Source organism: Hemiscyllium ocellatum, chromosome 10, assembly GCF_020745735.1.
Source record: "Hemiscyllium ocellatum isolate sHemOce1 chromosome 10, sHemOce1.pat.X.cur, whole genome shotgun sequence".
Classification (NCBI taxonomy): Eukaryota; Metazoa; Chordata; class Chondrichthyes; order Orectolobiformes; family Hemiscylliidae; genus Hemiscyllium; species Hemiscyllium ocellatum.
The window spans coordinates 43217009-43238126 of NC_083410.1; the positions used below are offsets into that span (position 1 = coordinate 43217009).

Consider the following 21118-nt stretch of genomic DNA (forward strand, 5'->3'; position numbering starts at 1 on the left):
CAAACCAAGCATCTTCTTCACAATTTACATTGCAGCGCATCGCAAGCAGTGAAACTGTGCAGAATGCCAACTTAAACACTGCTTTGATGGACTTTTACCATCCATGTCAGAAATGGCAAGAAAACAGTGGTAACATAGTTAACAGACTTGTGTAAACTTTGTTTCTAATGATGTTGAAATGCTGCCAACTTAAGTCATCAAAATGAACCTCTCTAACAAATATTGAAATGACATAAGCTGATTCAATAAATTGTACAACTTATTCAACTTTACATTCATAATGTGATTTCTGATGCGCAAGTGCGACCCAGCTGGTTTATTTACTGGTTTTACAGTGCAAAATGTTCGACATTGGCCAAGAGCTAACTACACTATATAGAAATGAGCTCAGCAAAAAAACCATTCCTTTCATGTTGCTAGGTAACACATCAAATCTTTCCAAATATTTCAGTATTAGTACACATAAGCTAAGCTTTATGAGTTTGAAGTATTTAATTACAACACCAAATCTTCTTTTGGAAAAACCTTTCACAATCTAATGAAGTCTTAGTATTGACACACACTGCCTTAAACAAAACTTACTAAAACTCAGGGTTAATAAGCAGTTACAACTGAACATGTACCCGACTTAAGTATAACTTTGTTTTCCTCCTACTTCTGTATAATATCAAAGTGCCCCAAAAAATGTCAAGTCCAAAGTCACTTAGAGAAAAAGACACCTTAAGTTAAGTTTTAAAAAAACGATTCTGGCTTACACTCAACGGTAATCACTTCCATCTGGGCATACGGAACCGGCAAAAAGACTATATTTTCAAGCCATGAAAGCAAATATTTGACTCCAACCCACAGCTCTTTCAATCACAACTGTTCACAAAATAAACAGTCAACCCTCAAACCATACAGAGTTTTTCTCTGCATAAAAATGAGAAAAAAACAGATACACAAGCATGACATAGATCCCATTGCATGGTCAACATTTTAGTTACCATAGTTGACTGGAAATTACTTATTCTATTTTATAGAAAAAACAAAAATGAACATTTCAATCAAATATCATTAATCATTCCCAAAAGGAATTTAGAAAAAAAAAACGTGTACCTGTGTGCCCAAGCTTCTGAAAAATTTTACAATTACAAATGAAAATAATTTATCCCAAACACAGGAGGCATCATGTCTAACTAGTTTACCTTTCAGTGGTTCTGCTTAATATTGATACTAATGAAGCAGTGAATCAACTCCAGCCAGGACAACAGCAATTCAAACAACAAAAGTTATATTTTAGAATTAGCCTAACATAGAGATTATAGAAAGTCATTAAATGATGCAATCAAGCATGAACTAAGAAACCAGTCCAAACTGGACTGCCCAACATCTAAAATGATTTCTTTCAACTGGGGAAAATGGCTTTCATTTATAAAGCACCCGCATCACATTTTATATAAAAAAAACACTCTCAGGACACGGGAACTGCTACTTATAAATGCCAGCATTTATTGCCCATCCAATTGCCCTGATGGCAGTTAAGGACTAACCTCTCAGGTTTGGGACTACACTCACACATAGACCTGACCTGGTAAGAATGGCAGTTTCCTTTCCCAAAGGACATGCGTGAACCAAATACGTTTTTCCAACAGTTGACAATGATTTTGTGATGAACTCAATTCCATATTTTTACTAGATCCAAATTCTACCATCTGCCTTGGCAGGATGCAAATCTGGCATTCCAGAACATTGCCTGGGTCTCTGGATTAATAATCCAATGATAATACTACTAAACCACAATCTCCCTCTATATCATTGCCAATAAAGTATTTTTGACATTTTGTTACTGTTCTAGGTGTTAATGTCCCTTTATGACCATTACCCTTGTTGGATAATGGCATATTGCCATGCTATTACATTATTTGGGATGTAATTATGTCATCAGATCTGCAACCCCTTTTCTGTGTCTGCCATCCTCAGTAATTGAACTTCAGCATTGAAGAGTAAGAGATTCAGGAGATTGCAAAATATGGTAGGATCGAGACAGGGCAGCAATGTTTAAAACCTGATAAAGTGCTGTGACAACTGTTCAAATTTTCCACTTAATTAATTTTTAAGTCCATTGCTAGCTTTCAGTGAAATTGTTATAAATTTGTAGAAAATCATTAAAACCTAAGGCAAAAGGACCACTTTTATGAAGTCCATTGATGTGAATAATTAGATGGCACAGCTTTGCTAGATACAATTGCAAATTATGTAAAAAAACTGAAGTTGCTGACAATGATAAATAAAAATGCTATGTCTCATGTTGCTAGCAAAACTAAAATCATAGACTAGTTACCTCCTTTGTCAAGACCAAAAATATTACCTGCCTTGGCTATAACGCTGGCCTTGCCAAGACAGAATAAAAATCTTTGAGGTGAAACAAATTAGAAATTTCAAATCTAACACTAATAGTTCTTTGTTAGGTAAGGGTATTAAAATTTACTGAATGAGGGTTGAAATACAGATCAGTCTCAAGAATGGTGGCTTAGGCTCAAGGCCAAAACACAATCACTTCCAAATCTCACTCTAATTCACACTACCAGATTTTTTTAAAAAATCACCATTTTTTCATCAGTCAAAATCTTGGAACACACTGTAAGAACACTGAAAGTGTCTTCACCACAAAGAGTGCAGCATTCAAGATAATGGTGCATCAACATCTTCTCAAGTGAAACTAAGGATAGTCATTAAAAGCCCATTTTGTCCCATGAAAAGGCAGTAAAAGATTTACTCTAGTTCTTGGTAGCTGATGAGCTCTATGATACAGAAGAATATCTGTATCCCAGACACATTGTCAACTACTAAACCCGAGACCAATAAGGCTCTCCTGATGGCAGATGATGACTTATATCTTTGAAATTGCAGTTGGCGTCAACATAAATGGCCTGTACCATTTTTCACTAACTGGGTAGAAATCTGCTACTCTTCAGATGATAAAGATATACACTGATTTGTTGGAGATTCCTCAATCAGCTGAAGGAGAGGCCCATGAGGTTGAAAACAGTAATGCGCCACTCAGATGATGGGCTTTGATAAACCAGTTTGTAGGATGGGAGGTATGGATAGTTCACATTACAAAACTAAAACATTGTTCATCATCATTGATTAGACATGGCATCAGTCCTAAGAGTCAATGTCACAAAGTGCTGAATTACCTTGCAGCTGCGATGAAACAACTTTAACATTCTTTTACCAAATTGCCTAAGAATTTAATGCATTCCAATTAGCATCTTCAAGAACTGATTAACCATTGTTATTATTATTTTATAATTTTTTTATTGTTCTGGGTACCACCAGGGTGCTGTCTCAAAGGTATCAAATGGCCAATAGTGACAAAGATATTATAGTATCTTTAGTTCTTACCAAGAATGGACAAAACGCTCAGATTTTTCTCATGTTTAGAATGTCAGTTACAATCGAGGTCAAGCTTGAGCGGCATTCCTAAAGCTAGTGCTTCCAATTAAACCTGTTGGACTGTAACCTGGTGTTGTGTGATTTGTAACCTTGTGCACCCCAATCAAACACCAGCATCTCCAAATCATTCTTGAACTGTTGCAGTCTAATTGGTCTAAGTATATGCTGCTGCTGCTGGGAAGGGAGTTTGAGCGTTCTGACCTAATGATAGAGAAGGGGTGGCAATATAATTCCAAGTAAGGATGATAAGCAGATACTACATCAAACAGAAGTGGCTTAAATCAATTTATAAGTAATTTGATTTAGAGTTCTAAAACAGCAATACTCCCCTGGTGAAAGGAAATCTGTTATTGACTGGGGTAATGCTGATTCTCTATAGAGATCAGAAACTCAAAATGCTGAGATAACCTTTCCTTTCTCAGCAGATATCACCTGATCTATAGAACTATCGCAGCATTATTTTTAATTACCATTAATTAGGTGATTAGTTCTCTCTTCTGGGCATAAAAGTTGCACTAAGAATCTACATAAAGATTGCACCAATGAAATGTTATAACATTCTTAAAACATAACTGGATAGCATGTTTCAAGGAATTTTAAAACATGTCAACTGCTGTTAAACAAAATGTTTGCAGATACCAATAAATAAATTGGTGGTATTCATAGCTGATTCCATTCTGAATTTACGTGGCAAATGTGCAATAACATTGAGTAGAATTATTTGTATCTCTAATTTTCCAAATTCAAAGTAACCTTCTACTCAGAAGCAGGCTTGAATTGAACAGTTTTAATAGACAGGAATTGCCAGCTTTGATGCATGCCAGGAGATGTCCCACTTGAACAAGATCCAGCCCAATTATTCCATGTAATCAGCTAGCAAAATGCACTAGATTGTGACAATAAACATTTCCTTCTTTTCCTTGTGAGTAGCCTTTAACTAATTGCTCAGTATTAGGCTTTCTGGTTTCATATATCCTGGTCGCTCTTCATTGGTAGTACTTACACAGCTTTTCCTGTTTTTGACAGGCACACGCCCTCTCCTTTTCAACTGTAAGGTCAACTGCAGCATATTTTCATAGGTACAGCTGAGAGGCAAAACATAGCTGTTTGAAAAAAAAACTGAATTTTGGCATTAACCCTAATATTTTCTATGCTGTATAAACCTTTTGAAAAATAACTAAAAAAGCTGAGGCCAAGTCCTGTCACAACTCAAGTAGTGCACAGATAGAAGAGTGCCCCACAAGACCTACTTGGTGTACTAGACTACATCCAGGTGCTGTTCAAACTTATACATGATGCTTGAACAAATATAGATGCTTGGAAGGTTATGAACAAAAACATCAGGGGAAAAAATCCAACTTTAAATCTGTTGTATAATTGGGTGAAAGTGGTGAGGAAGAGAAAATGTTCCAATGGAACTTAATTATGACCAAGATTAAGCCCAAGAAAGATCCAACTTTTTCAAGAAATGAAGTTGCTTTGATTTATATTTTGACCATTTTAGTTGGAAGGAAGGGAAATCAAAATGTCCACCACTTCCCTAAACAAAGCAGCCGTCATGCAGACCCATCATTCAAATGAAATTGATAAAATTTAATTACTCTTGCATCTTTCACTACTTCTGCATCAATTATAACAAAATGCATCAAATCCTTTGATGCAGAAGATAAAAATTACAGAGGTCAGGACATAACACAAGTACATCTACATTAGCAGCTGATGGGACTTCTAGTACTGACTACTTTAAAGTAGGAGTCAAGATTGAGATCACCTCATTGAAGTACATCTGCCCTTTTGGAGAGAAACTCCCAACAAAAACTTGAATAATTTTGAGCTGCATGCACAATTCCAGTCTTCTATTGCCCAGTAGCCCCTACACCTGCTAGTTAGCAAGCTAAACACCAGCCAAACTCTTCCATTTCCCTTTGGTGCACTGGGTTGGTGATGTCTACCAGGCTGGATTTAGGAAAGCTCCCATTTCTGTACCCCCTCTGATAGCAGAACTAGACAATAGGCAACAAAGATTTGGGCTGATAATTTTACAGTGGGAACATACCAGAATGATAGTTGATTAATGAGACATTACTGTATTTAGCTACCTCTCCTATCAAGTGCAGAAGGACAGGACTTCCTTCACTGTAAGAACACTCATAATTGAGAGGCTGGCTGTCCTTGGAAAGTGAACACTTGCCCCACCAAATCCCTCAGATTGAAGTGCTCCAAGCACATGTCAGATGCTTTGTCAGAAGAAACTCTGTTGGGCATTACAAGGAAGCACCCAAACAACTCCTTGCATCAGTCAAGGACATATACCTTTATAACAATGACCTTGGCTATTTGCAATATATTAATTATTTAGGTGAGGGAACTGAATGAAACATCTCCAAGTTTGGATTCAAAGCTGAGTGGTAGGTTGAACTGTGGAAAATGCAGAGCTGCTTCAGTGTGATTTGGACAAGTTGAACATGTGGGCAAATGCATGGCGTATGAAGTATAATATACACAAATGCAAGGTTATCCACTTTGGCAGAAACAGGAAAGCAGATTATCTGATTGGCAATAGATTGGGAAAGGATTGCCTTTGTACATCAGTCCCTGAAAGTCAGCATGCAGATGCAGCAAGCACCGAAGGCAGAACATGTTGGCCTGCATAGCGAGAGGATTGAGTACAGAAGCAGGGATTTCTTCCTGCAATTGTACAGGTCCTTGGTCAGACCACACCTTGACTACTGCGTGCAGTTTTGGCTTGCTTAACTGAGAAAGGATAGCTGTGGAGGGAGTTTAACAAAGGTATGTCAAACTGATATTTGGGATGGCAGAACTGACATTGGAAGAGAGACTAGATGGGTTACGGCTCAGTTCACTGGAGTTTAGAAGGAAGACAGATATCTCAGACATATAAAATATTACAAGGACTGGACAGAGTAATTGCAGAAAGCCATGTTCCTATTAACAATAGAGTCATAGAGATGTACAGAATGGAAACAGATCCTTCGGTCCAACCTGTCCATGCTGATCAAATATCCCAACCCAATCTAGTCCCACTTGCCAGCACCCAGCCCCCATCCCTCCAAACCCTTCCTATTCATATACCCATCCAAATGGCTCTTTAATGTTGTAAAGAATCAGGGATCATTTTCTAAAGATATGGGTAGGCCATTTAGGACTAAGATGAAAAGAAATTTCTTCAACCAAAAGGTGGACAGCCTCTGGAATTCTCTGCTGCAGAAAGTGGTTGAAGTCAAAACATTGGATATTTTCAAGGAGTTAGACATAGTGCTGAGGGCTAAAGAGATCAAAAGGTATAGAGAGAAAGCAGGAAAGTTGGATGACCACCTATGATCATAGTGAATGATGGTGCAGGCTTGAATGGTTGAATGGCCTACACCTGCTTGTATTTTCTCTGATTCGATAATGCAAAGTAGCTTCCCCAAGTATTTACAAAAAAAAAACAACTGCACCATTTTGAAGATGTCAGATTCCTGTAAATGGTGCTATATTCATGCTACTTGGGCTTTACCCAGCCATCATGGCATCCCAAACAACTACAAAACTATATTGAAAATGCCTAGAACTATCAACTATGCAGGCACATGAAAGTAATTACAAATTATGATTTATAATATTAAGAAAAGCATTGTTCTGTCTACCAATCTTAAAAAGCAACTAACTGGTCAGGGAACAGGTCCATTTGCTCAGTTCTTTTGTTGCAGCCTCAATACATGTAAGCCGCAAAATAATTGGGTTTGTTGCCTGTACACAAAACAGCATCCAGAAGACACTATTTCACCTTATCTCCACGTGAGCTAGTCCAAATCACAATGAAGCAGAATGCAATTTTGACTACATCTCCCTGATATTCAATGGAATTACCTTCTCAGAACCTTCAATCAACCAGGAGCTTAACTGCACCAGCTATATAGATACAGTGACGGAAAGATATGGTCAAAGATTGGGAATTCTTGTGAGTAACTCACTCCTAACTCACCAAAGCCTGTATACTTGGAAATACATCACCATTCCTCATGGCTGTTGGGTTACGATCCGGCACTCCCCAATTGACACTTTGTGGACTGCAGCAGTTTAAGGAGCTGGCTAGGCACCATATACTCTAGGGTGAAAATTGGTGAGCATGCACCAAAGAAAGAAGTGCAGCAAGACTGCCCTAATTAGCCTAAAATTACCATGTCACTGATCATTATGATCCTGAATAGATAAATATAAATAAATATAAGGAAACATTTAAAATATGGCTATGTCACAATACCCACATGATCAACAGAAACGCGAGCGTTCAGTATTACAAAACTCAACATACCTTTTTTATGCTATTAACTGGTCTTGCTGCTGAGCCCTGTCGAACATTCGGTTCTGATCCTCTGAGCACATCAATGAAATCTTTCTTTGAGACAGAGGACAGTAACTTGGCACGCTTCTGTTCAGACCCACCTACTTCTTTAATTTTTTTATCCACACTAGCTTGATGCTTTCGAACAGCATTAAATAACTGCACAACACCCCTGTGTATCAAACAAATAGGTTAGTCAGGCTAGTTATTCCAGTCCACTCAGACCACAAACATACAAATTAGGAGCAGGAGGGTGCTATTCAAGGGAAGCTGCTCTACCCCTTCAAAAAGAACAGGCTGATCAAAATGCTAATATGGTTCAGTTGTTACCTCTCTTACTTCTCTGAGTTCAAGTACCATTCCAGGGTAAATATCTCAAACATCATAAAATCAAATTATTTGGTCATTGATCAATTACTGTTTGAGAGTTTGCGCTTTGAAAATTGCCTACCATGTTTTCTCCATTATAATGGCAAATCATTGCTAAAAAACACTTTGCAATGCCTGGTGCCTATGAAAAACACTGTATAAAATGCAAGTTTGTTTTGTTTCCATCGCAATTACAATGGAGATCAAAATATTAGTTGTCCATCGGATCCATCCTAGCCAACACTTCTGCCACAAATTGTCAGTACAATACAACTATTTTTAATAGGCACCTATGGGTTTCTAAAGTACCTTTCACTTTCTTCAGTTATTTTCAATGCAGATGAACAAAAATTGCAAAAACAAACAAGAGGCATTTTTATGAAGGGATTTTGCTTTTGAATACAACAGCATATGGGCCAGAACGAAAACAAACCTTCTGTGGATGACATTTCTTTGAAGAGCGCAGCATATTCACTGCTATACAATACCAAAGGCCAGTGAAATTTCAAAAGGTTGTTTGTTTGATTTAGTAGGTCTACATGCTCAAAACATAAAGAGCATGGACAACAGAAGAACCAAAAACTGTCTTTGCAAAAACCATTAAGGAAAATACGTAAATTACTTTACCAGTGGATTTGCTGGTAAATACAACTAACAATTACCAATTAAAATGAACGTAAATTGCTGGAAAAACTCAGGTCTGACAGCATCTGTGATCAGAAAGCAGACTTAAAGTTCTGGGTCCAATGACCCTTTCAGGGTTCAGGGTCCCCTTGGTCATCACTTACCACCCTATAAACATCTACATCCAAAGTCACCATCCACCACCTCTAGTGGGATGCTAGAGGCACACCCTCCTCCCTTGTCAACCTTCCACAGCAACTGTTCCGACTGAGAAACCTTAGCCCGCTCCCAACGGCACTTTACCATGCAATCACAGAAGTGCAATACCTACCCGTTTACTGCCTGTTCACTATCCAAGGCCCTAGACACACCTCTCAGGTTAAGAAGTGATTTACCTGCACTTCACTCAATTAAGTCTACTGTATCCTCTGCTCACAATGTGGTCTGCTCTACACTGGGGGGACGAAACAGACTGGTCAAACACTTTTCAGACCCTGAACTTCTTGTTGCCTGCCTCTTCAACAGATCATGTATTCCCTGGACAAAATTGTTGTCTCAGGCTTGCTGCAGTACTCCAGTGTAGCTCGGCCCAAGCTGGAAGAACAACTCATTTTGCCGCATGCAGCCTTCAGGATTCCATATTGAGTTTCATAATTTTAGGGCCTGAGAACCTTCTCCCATGTCCTTACCCCAACCTTACACAGAAACCCTGTCATCACATGGCCTACTACCACACACAACCCAATGTCAGCCACAAAAGGTCCCCATTAGCAGCTATTCATTCTCCCAGCCTGACCTTTACCCCATTGTTTTGTCTGCTTGTTTTTTTCTCTCCGAGCTCAATCTCCACCTATCATTTACTCCTTCCCCAACCCCCCCCACACCTTCTCTAGCAGACATACTAACATTTCCCTAGCTAAAATCAGTCCGCAAAGAAGGAGCTCAAAATATTAATTCCACTTTCTCTACACAGACGCAGCCAGACATGCTGAATTTTGTTTCTGATTTTCAGCGTCCACACTCTTTGGTTTGTATTACAATTACCAAATGATTCATCAAGTCAATAATGTTTCTACTTTAAGCCCATAGAATAGCAGTTATAAAGATGCTGGAATGGAGATTCTTAAACTGAGGAATGGGTCATTAATGAGATTAGCACAGTGCCCTTCAATTGGCCAATTATAATTCAAACTTTGCCAAAACAGAGAAGGCCATTCTGTTTCTTGTCAAAATTCCAAACAAATTGAGCTGGTACTCAACATTCAAGTGTTCAACACTGGGAATTGGCTTTATTTTAACTCGTAGAATAGGTATCGGATTTGTAAGGAAATTTATTTGAAGAGTTGGGGAGACAAAGCATAATGAGATGTCATATGATTCGTAAAACATTAAACCAGCTGATGTTTCCTTTGGTTAGTTAGTACATAACAACTGATCAATTCATACCTGGCACTAAACCCCATCATCTAATTCAAATTAATCAAGATATGACCATGTTATAGGGAGGTAACACATCAAGATAACCTGTGTCTTACTGATTGCGCAACTCCAGAATTTATGATCTAAGAGAAAACCTTTTTGCAGGTTAACTTACTGTCAATTAGAAATGAGGAATGGCTTATATATACAGGCAATGATAGAGATTGGGAGTCCTGAAACTTACTGCTCATTTTGATTTGGCAAACAACAGCGAAAGAAGTCACTGCAGGTTGCCCATACCCACCATCTAGTGGGAATATCAAGAAATGCAGAAGTTGAGATTTAAAAGTAGGTCAGAGCCTAGATGTTCACATTGCAGCATATTTCCAGGAGGATGGGATGTTCACCTGCCATGAATGCAATTTCTTCCCCGTCAACGGGATCTTTAACATGTTTTGGTGGACTTGTGACAGGACTTAAGAGTTTTTTATTGCTACTTCAGAGAACTGACAGGCATGCTGTGCAGACTTAGGAAAGCCTCTTCGACCAACCCTTACGTTAGATGCCACGTCTTTCAGTGAGCCCTTTCTAAATGGAAGCTGCAGCAGTACATGCAATACAGATCTTGTTCCAATTTGTTACATGCAGGTGGACGATGCAGTTTCTGACACAAGGGTCAGTCTCTGAGGGTGGAGAACAGGCATAAATCAATCACTATGCACATTTCCAAACTGATTTCTTCAAGATAGGCTGAAAAACGGAAGGATTTAGAAAGTGGTACGTCAAGAGTCTTTCGTCAGCTTTGGGATGGAGATGTGAGAAAAATGGTCAAATGTTTTGTGAATGGATGGATTTAAAATTTCTAAAATCAATTTAGCCGTTGCTCCTTAAAAGCAAAAGTTATGTTAAATTAAAAGCAAACAGAAAATGTCTCTATTTCATTTCAAAGATTGTAATAAAAATAATTCCAGTGACTTCAAACAAGGATATATTGAGCACATTGTTTACCTTATCCATTTGCAAGCAAATTCACTTTTCAAAAACCATGTGCTGGCAAATAGGACTAGATTAATTTAGGATATCTGGTTGGCATGGACGAGATGGACCGAAGAGTCTGTATCCATGCTATACATTTCTATGACAAAGGGAGGCCTTGCAGTTTTAGAACATAGAGGGCCAAAGGACTTGTGCTGTTCTATGTAGTGCCAGCCTTTTATCCTACAGAGATCAGACTAACCTACACACTCCTCAATTTACTGGCATCCATGTGCTTGTGCAGCAGTCGCTTAAATGTCCCTAATGCCTCTAAATACTGTCACCGCTGGCAATGCATTCCAAGCATCCACCACTCTCTGTGTAAAGAGCCTACCTCTGACATCTCCCCTAAACCTTCCTCCAATTACCTGAAAATTATGCTCCCTCATGATAGACATTTCCGCTCTGGGAAAAAGTCTCTGGCTATCCACTCTATCTATGCCTCTCATCATCCTGTACACCTTTATCAAGTCACCTCTCATCCTTCCTCACTCCAATGAAAAAAGCCCAAGCTAGAGGGATAGTGGCCAAATGTTGGCAAATGGAACTAGTCCAATTTAGAATTTCTGGTCGCACTGTTGTGTTGGACCAAACTGCCTGTTTATGTGCTGTATATCTCTATGTCTATGACTATGACTTAACAATTTAGCCATCAGAAATTCTTCTACAGAAAGCTGCACAAAACTTACCTGGTGGCTATTTTTTGGAAAGCCCGTTCAGTCTCTTGGTCTTCAGCTACATTAGGTTTCACTCTGCACATCTGTTCCCATTCTTTCTTTTTATCCAGCTGCCAAAGAAAGCACATTTAAGAACATGCTGAATAATGTCATAACTTCATTGAAATCAAAGGTTTCTAATGAATAAATTACTGTATTAAATATCCAAACATTTGTTGGGAAATGGTGAAACCACAGTTTCAGCAGAAACTAAAGCCTCAACAAAACAGTTACTAGTATTAGCAATACTTCTGTAAACACCATTTACAGCTGATGACAGCAAAGCAACTTTTTCTTCAAATTAAATTGTGCTGTGATAGACATTTGCCTGAAATGAAATACTTGCCGCATTCAGTCTTAAGCAATTCTGTATCAGGTGTAGCAAAGGCTGGATGCAGAGTAAATTCCAATAATGTGCTTTTATGCGCCAGTTTAAGATCTACTTTTCTTACACCAGTTTCTGCCAGATTGTCAATTAAACTGAATTGGAAGCAGTTGTATGTGGTAGGTCCACATCCCACTAGAAATGGCCATGGAGCCAGGCAAATTCATTTCACATGAAACTTACGCATTCAGGGAAAAGAAAACCTGCCTCCCATCAATTTCCAACACAAAGGTTAAGAATAATATGCTAACCCAGTGCACTCAGTGCCCCTCAGAATCCAAAACATACCATGTTAATTGGAATTTCAAAAATATTAGAAACGTATGTAGATTTAATAGAATTTACTACCAACAGCATAAATGCTGGAGGTCTGGCACAGGGCTACTGGCAGTACTCCAAGCTTGGGGGTTTGTTGACAAACTCTTCAAGCTTCAATTTTGTAGCTTACAATGTGACTGAGGGGTTCAAATGGCATTGCTGCCTTTGGATCCATTGCCAGCATCCCTTAAGTAATCCTCTTTGTTGAAATAAATGGCCAAGGCAAACATTTGTAATTCCACATTGGTCAACAGTAAACAGAGAGTTCGCCAAGTGTAATTTTAGCACACATTACCTATACACAGCACATAACCCTAGCAATCCATTTTTATTTATATCCCAAGCAAAAAAAAAAGCATTTCAACTGAAAAAAAAAGCAGCAATGATTAACTTCCATGTGACTGGGAGTTAGCAGTTCAAACCAATTCACAATATACAACTTTTCACTTTGCATACTCATTGTTTCTAATCATCACAAATTAAAATGGGAAAATGGGATGCATACAAGAGTTGTAATAGCTACAGAGTCTACTACTTAAGAGTGTGGAAAGCCCTGGAGAAAGTGAGGACTGCAGATGCTGGAGATCAGAGTCAAAAAGTGCGCCCCAAGGGGGCTGAGATATAAATGGGATGGGGGGGGGGGTAGCTGGGAATGTGATAGGTAGGTGAATGTGGGGGGTGATGGCGATAGTTCGGAGCGGATAGGTGGGAAGGGAGATGGACTGGTAGGACAGTTCAAGAGGGCAGTGCCAGGTTGGAGGGCTGGATCTGGGATGGGGGTGGAGTGGGGAGGTGAAATGAGAAAACTGGTAAAATTGACATCGATCCCTTGTGGCTGCAGGGTCCAGAGCTGAAAAATGAGATGTTCTTCGTCCAGGCATCAGGTGGCGAGAATTTGGAAGTGGAGGCAGTCCAGGACTTGCGTATCGTTGGCAGAGTGGGAGAGGGAAGAGATGTGATCGGCTACAGGGCAGTGGAAAATGTGGAATGCAATATTATTTGTCTGGGAAGTTCTGTGAACCATGCTTAAGTGTTAGAACATCCTGGAGATGTCGTAATAAATATTGCCAAGGCTGTTTCTGCAGAAAAGCAAATTAAACCAGCTAGTTATGAAAGTCAACTATGACTTCTTCCACCACTCACTCAAATGCAAACATTCTTTAGAAAAAGATTTTTTTTAAAAAATTGGTCAATTCCATATATCTTCTCTTCAACATTTAGGTCCCTTTCTCCAGAATCAACAGGGAAGCTCACAAAGAAAACCCTATTTCTAGTGTCAATTTCAATGGGCTCCCCTAACGACTTGTGTCACAACTCTGTTGCCCTTGGGTTTTGGGAGAAAAACAATTATTTCTGTTCTGGTTGTTACCAGCTGCGAGTTAACATTCTCCGCTTGCCATCGCTGATTAAGATTAGAATCTTGGTAACTTGTACCTAACATGGTGCCATAAGTGGCAACTTGTTAACTTTCCACTGTACTCATTTGAGCACATGTGACAATAAAGCTCATTCAATCCAATCTGTCAAGGAGTAGTCTTCCTTCAAAGTCAAGGATACAAGTAGAAATATAGCACTGGTAATTTGAGAATGTCTCCAAATTAATTAAAATGCAGTTTGCAAATTTCTTGTCAAGACCTGGAAAAAATGGAACTTGCTGCTGTTCAGTCACATTATTCCCAAATGGAATCCAGTTTACACAGACATTTCGTAATTATTGCGCAAAAAAAGTCTTAAGAGTATAACACAATTAATACCTGCTTCATCTTTTCTAACATTGCCTGCTTACGTTTCTCTTTTTCTTTCAGGTTCTTTTTATTTTTAGCAAGAATGGTTGGTTTGTCACCAGGAACCTTCTTATTAAGAATTCTGGCCATGGCATCTGCCCAGCCAGCATTGGGATTTGTTGAACTCAAGTCTGCAGTTTCCGAATCATGATTTTCCTCATCCTGTGAAGAGAAGTGATCACTTGCAAGATCGCCATCAGAATCTAAAAATAGAACAGGTGGGCATATTGTTATGAGTAGGAGGAATACACTTCAAACATGAATTTCATTGATACAATACTGACATCTAGTGTCAACAAAAGGTTCAGCAATCTCCAAGCCACAGCTTACCAAATTTAATATTCAGATTTAGCAATATTAAAAAAAATTAGAAATCTGTATCCTATTGTGCATCCTAGACTTTTTATTCAAACTTTATTTAAAATCTGAATTTCCGTTTCACAGACCTAACACTGATTTGTTGCCTGTAACAGTAACTGCAAATTCAGTTTTGCAAACAAACTTTAAACCATTAAGAATATTCAAAGTCACTGCAAAAATATATTATTATGATTTTAGATATTTACATATATAATTCAGTGGCACTTTGATACATGACTGCACTTCAGAACTTTTGAATTTATTTGTGGATAAACTTAATAGATTGGCAAAGTAAACCCAACATAACAATGATGCCATTAGAATGCAGCACTGCATATTAGCAGATGAACATTCTTTGCCAGAGCACCAGGATACCTTTTCTTATAAAACTCTTAAGGAGATTTTCAGCTGTTCCAGTGCCATGAAATCCAAAGCCTATAAAAATGTGCCACCTTGAAGACAGAAACGACCAATAGAACACAAAAAAATATTACAAAAGAGACAAAGACAAAGATTCTCACCTTACACTCATCAAGATTGAAATGCAAAAACACAACTTAGAAAAGAATGAACAATTTCTACAACTTGAGAAGAGCTTATTGATTGGCTGGACTATGGTTAGCATGGAGATGCAACAAAAACTATTAAGTGTCTCATGTAACTGATTACATTTAAAATAAGGCAAGTTGCTTGGAGTTGTCGGGGTGTTGTCATGGAGATGCCAAAACACAATATAAAAAAGCTAACCTATCAAATTAAACAATGAAACTGACATCCGTGTCCAACATGCCCTCCAATATTTGCAAAGACTATTGGCTGCAGTATACACTGCATGCTTTTCTTTAGAGTTACTGGGGTCAGACAAGGCTGTGGGAAAAAGATATCCAAGGACAATCACTCCTATGACCAAATCCAACCTCAATGTCTGGATGGCCACCTTTGCCAGGCCAATGAGCACAATGACAATTGTTAAAATTCAGATGTGCACTTAGTGCGTACACTGCAAATTATAATATACGTTGGAGTCAAGACAAGTGAGGAATAACAGTCAGCTTGGTTTGATATTTTAAGCCCTGCCTACCTCATAGCAAACAGTTACAGGCATGGGAATAAATGCAATTGGTCTCTCTTACATCTTCTAGCTAAGTCAAGCAATATGCTCTTTAAAAGACAGCGACACAAATTCAAGACTTAAAATGAAACATAAAATAGACAGTAGCTGCCAGAATTTTGTCACCTAAGCTATACTTAGGAGGTAAACAAGCTTTGAAATTAGTTTGTGCTGATAAACTGGAATAAATTGGGCACAGTGAACGATCTATAGGATGGAACAAGTGTTCCTAGGATACACTTGATATTGGGCCTTCTTTGAAAAAAAGGAAACTGGTGAATTGCAGATTGTTGTTAGGAATTCCTAGGTGATGTGTCAGGTGCTGAGGTGAGAGACCACAGGCAGCAGTCCTCAGGTAGCTTCCAGGAGATGAGGAGAAAGTAACTGCAGCCCAGCAATTGTTTTCAGCACTGGAACAGACACAGCAGAAACAATCAAGTATAATGCTGTTCTTAAAATGGTTCCTTACATTGCTCATTAAACTGCATTTGAACCATGTTTTCCTTGTGTGCACCCAAACTCTATAAAAGAGACTTCAGTAAAGTCATTCACCTTCTAGTTGCATTTCCAAAGATTCTAACCGATGCTTTAGATGCAGACCTTTGACAGTTTCCTCTGTATTCACCTGCATCATGACTTACATGCCGTACTGAAGTCCATTTTGCACCACCGCCACAGGGAAAATGAAAAAGTAAAACAGATGCTTTTGCTGCAGCACCAAGCACAATAGGCTGCATTTATAAAATGTTGGCATCACCAAAAATATCCCAAGCACACAACTAACAAACTCAAATGAAAAGTGACACCAAGCCACAGATAAATTAGGAGTACAGATAGATTTGGATGATTTCAATGGAAGAATGACATATTTAGAAAGAAAACTCCAAACAAAACTGATGTGATTAGCGATCAACACTGGGAGTGAGGTGAAAGAGAGGGAAAAGTCAGAGAAGATCAAATAATAACTGATTATTCTAAAAAAAAATAAAATAACAATGTATATAGAGTAGGGTAAATGATGGAAGGAATTGTAGACAAGGTCAAGATTAACCACTTGCCTGGATACTGCAGCTCCAAAAACACCCAAGTTTGACACCATCCAGGACAAATCAACCCATCATATTAACAAGCATCCACTCCCTTCACCAATGTTCAGTAGCAGCAGTGTACCACCGACAAGATATACTGCAGAAATTCACCAAAATACCTTTGGACAATACTTTCCAAACACACGGCCACTTCCATCCAAAAAGTCGAGGGCAGAAATGCATGGGAACACCACTACAGTAAGTTCCCTTCCAAAATAATTAGCATCCTGACCTGGAAGTATATTGCATTTCCCTTGGTGTTGTTTGGTCAAAATCCAGGAATTTGCTCCGTAATTGCATTGTGGGTCCACCTAAATCACACGGACGGAAGAGTTTCAAGTCAGCAGTTCGCCCTCTCAAGAGCAACTAGGAAAGGGCAATAAATGCTGGCCAGCCAGCAGCATCATTTCGCATGAAAGAATCAAAGACAAATGCTGAATTTGTTATGCAGGAAATGTAAGATCGGGAACAATAGTTATGGATGAGTTGAATAGATGCATAGCTTTGGAGAAAAGAGAGACATCAAAAGTATTTATCAATGTCTCATACATGGTGAATGCAATGCTACAGAGGCAAAGCTAAGTCACCAGGTAAACTATTGAACTTCAACACCAGTTCAAAAACAAACAACATCAAGATTATAAACTGCCTGGGTCGGACTGATGCCTGGCCAGGGAAGAGGTGATAAAGGAGGAAAGTCTGCAGTCAGCATCTGAGGAAACAACTTCAATCTTCTCAAGGCAGAGCAAGACCTGTCTGGGATTCAATGACAGACAAGACAGCAATGATAGAATTAATGTGATGAAAAAGTAGAGAAACTTATCTAGCACATTGACTACTGACTGCATTCAGCTATTATAAACGGGATGAGCATGGAGCTGGATGACAAGCAACTTGAGGAAAATGCACATCAGCATGGCACCAGCAGCTAAAGTACAGCACAAACAGGTTAACATAAGCCAACGGGCTTTCAATCATTTAAATTTCTTCCATTTATCCCCTGTTGTGACACCTACAAATGTACATGTGTAAGTGAACTGTTTAAATCTGCAACTGCACACTATCCAAAGAAACTGGCTTTTAAACATCTAGCTCTGAACAACATAAATCAAGAACAAAAAAAACACAGCATTTAAACTTTCATAGCACCACTCAGTCAGCAATATGCTGAATTTGATTATGCTCAATTTACAATTCAACAGAAACCAGCAAGATGTAAGAATGTTAAGTCTCCACAACTTTTCAAGTGCAGGTTCAGAATAGTTTCGTGTGCAACCCAGTAAAGATTACCAAATATGCACACAAGTTAAATAGCACACATTAAAGTACAATCTTAAAAAAGTGCAATATTGCAAAACTGGGTGACAGAATCAAACAAGATTCACTCTCAGGTGGTAATATTAAACACTCCTTGACTTAGCTCAAGCTACCCAGGAGAAAGTGAGATCTGCAGATGCTGGAGATCAGAGCTGAAAATGTGTTGCTGGAAAAGCGCAGCAGGTCAGGCAGCATCCAAGGAACAGGAAAGATTCCTGATGAAGGGCTTATGCCCGAAACGTCTAATTTCCTGTTCCTTGGATGCTGCCTTACCTGCTGCGCTTTTCCAGCAACACATTTTCAGCTCAAGCTACCCAGGGCCACCATTTAAATTGCAAAAAAGAAATGCTGGTGGGAGCAAAAGAAGTCAGCTCCAGTCAGACTAATATTCAGGTATATGAGTTGCGCACTATCCTGATCTCGATATTAAACAGTTTAACTTAGAAGTCACTAACATTTTGTCAATGAATATGAAACTGATGCTATGCCCTGGCAGTGATGGCTAGGTGCACACAACCAGTAAACAAAAATGGAGATCACGAGTGGCCGCAAAATCAGAGGTAGACAAGCAGGAGACTTGAAAAACACAGTCCTGAAGAAGAATTGACTTCTCCACCTCCTGATGCAGCGTGGCTTGCCGTGTTCTTCCAGCCTCCTGCTTCTCTACCTTGGATTCCAGCATCCTCAGTATTTTTTTTGCCTTGAACAAAAGCAGGGGTATTAAGTTAAAAATCACACAACACCAGGTTATAGTCCAACAGGTTTGTTTGGACGCACTAGCTTTCACTCTCCAAGTCAACCTGTTGGACTATAACCTGATGTGCGATTTTTAACTTTGCACACCTCAGTCCAACACCAGCACCTCCAAAGAAAATCAGAGTGCCAAAGACAATATGACATCTGGTTTATTTCTGATAAAGTGAGAAGAATGTCTAACAGTCTCAAGTGGATGGTGGAGGTGAAAAGAGTTACCAACGATTATAAAAGTTAAAAGGTGGATGGGCAGCAATTTTCAAATAAGCGGTGTGTAATAAACGGAAAGACTAAAAGTAAAAAAACACGTTGTGGAAAGTGAACAAAAGGAAAGTGCTTGGACAAATCATCCGAATAATCTCGAGCAGGAAATATTAGTTGGAACTTTTGAACGGTATATAAGTTTAAAGTTAACACTGAATCCGATGAGCTTCAGGCTGAGGCGATCCCTTAAAACACATTCCCCTTCCCACAGCCGCTCCTACTGGCTTTTATTTCCACCCCCCCAAACATGATGAAGAACCAGCGGTTCCAGCACTTTTCTGGGACCTGGGTCCTATCTTTTTACCGCTCAGTCCTGCTCCCACTCCGCCGACCCCACGTGAAGCCACCGCCATCTTAACCGGAAGCACCGGCGCCGAGTGCAACCCTCACAACCTTCCCCCACCGCCGGCTGAGGAGCCCGGAACAAAGAGTCCGCCTGAGCCCTGCCCCTGCTGTAAGTTTAGAGAGAACCTCCACAAGCGACTACAGTCTCTCCTTTAGTCCCGTTCACTTTCACACAAGTTAGGTTGAGCAAATTAATGCGACCGTCTTCGAGTCCCTGGACTGATAAAAAGTTTTTATCGTCCATTAGATGCTTATGCATGACTTTTCCTGAGTCATTTTTGCGGACAGAATCCCATCACACGACAAGCTCAGTTCACACCAGGCAACAGTGAAGCCATTCATTTGCTGCTGGACAAACATCAAATCTCTCATCTGTCGCCCCTCCACTTTGACGGAATGTTCGTAGTGGTAGTGAATGTGCAGAATTGGGTCAACGTCCAATTCATATCCAGTTTTGTCTTTTAAAGAACAAATAAAAATGTTTCTTCTTCAGTACTCCTTAAAATGTTAAGATGGCTATGAACTTGAGAAGTGGTCTCAGAGTATTTCCAAGTGAATCTGCCCAGGGCCTGACCATACTCGCAAATAACAGAACCGGGCAATGCAGGACTGGGAGGGGGGTGTTGTTCCTGCATTTCTTTCATGTGATATGTTCATATCTGGTTGACGTTCAGGAGGAGCACATAGTAGTCACCAATACATTCCAGGCTTTCTGTGAGCAACAGGAATTACGAAGGCTCTTTCCTATTATCAATCCCGACCTCAGTGATAATTTGAGTTTTGATACAGTACAGCTTTGGAGCTGTAAATTCAAGTTTGGTTCAGTGCTGTTTAATGTTGAAAGGTTTTATTGGTTTAGAATGGTAGAACTGGCCTCTGGTAAAGAATGGATGTTTTCCAAGGTTCCTGTATCTTTCCATCTTATTTTTCATTTTCATAGGAACATATTGGTCTTGAACTCCAATCAATGGCATTTAAATGGTAGATGTGGATTTACCCTCATACAGCTACAACAATCCACATTCCCCAGTTCCTGCCTAATATTGTCGTAGTCAGCCTGTCCACTATTTAGTGCTTTCACATGAGGACTACTCATACCTGTATCCACAAGTAACTTAAACCTTATGGAATTATTGTCATTGTTCCCAAAATACCCCACTACTGAAACCTGATTGCCTGGCCAGGCTCATTTTCCAATACCAGGTCATGTTTGGCCTCTATCCTGGTTGGATTATTTACATATTGTTTCAAAAAACCCTTCTGGGTGTACCTAACAAATTCTTCCCACCCAATTCCCTGATATTAAGGGAGTTCCAGTCAATATAGAGGAAGTTAAAATCACCAATTGATTTCCATTTTTTCCATGATCTGTCCACATATCTGTTTCTATATCTTCTACTGACTGTTGGGAGGCCTGCAGTATGATCCCATCACAGTGATT

At 39.3% G+C, this 21118-nt stretch overlaps 1 protein-coding gene across 1 annotated transcript in view; it reads right to left on the minus strand.

The window, feature by feature from the left end:
* The window catches only part of rrp15 (ribosomal RNA processing 15 homolog), a 37228-nt gene extending 17518 nt beyond the window's left edge, over positions 1–19710 (minus strand). Inside the window, exons 1-4 of the mRNA XM_060830888.1 lie at positions 19637–19710; positions 14410–14642; positions 11926–12023; positions 7760–7961 (exon numbers count right to left, since the gene is read on the minus strand). Coding sequence (XP_060686871.1) covers positions 7760–7961; positions 11926–12023; positions 14410–14642; positions 19637–19685 — 582 coding nt within the window. The 5' untranslated portion in view covers positions 19686–19710. The remainder of the gene's footprint in view (positions 1–7759; positions 7962–11925; positions 12024–14409; positions 14643–19636) is intronic.
* Between the last annotated feature and the right edge of the window lie 1408 nt (positions 19711–21118).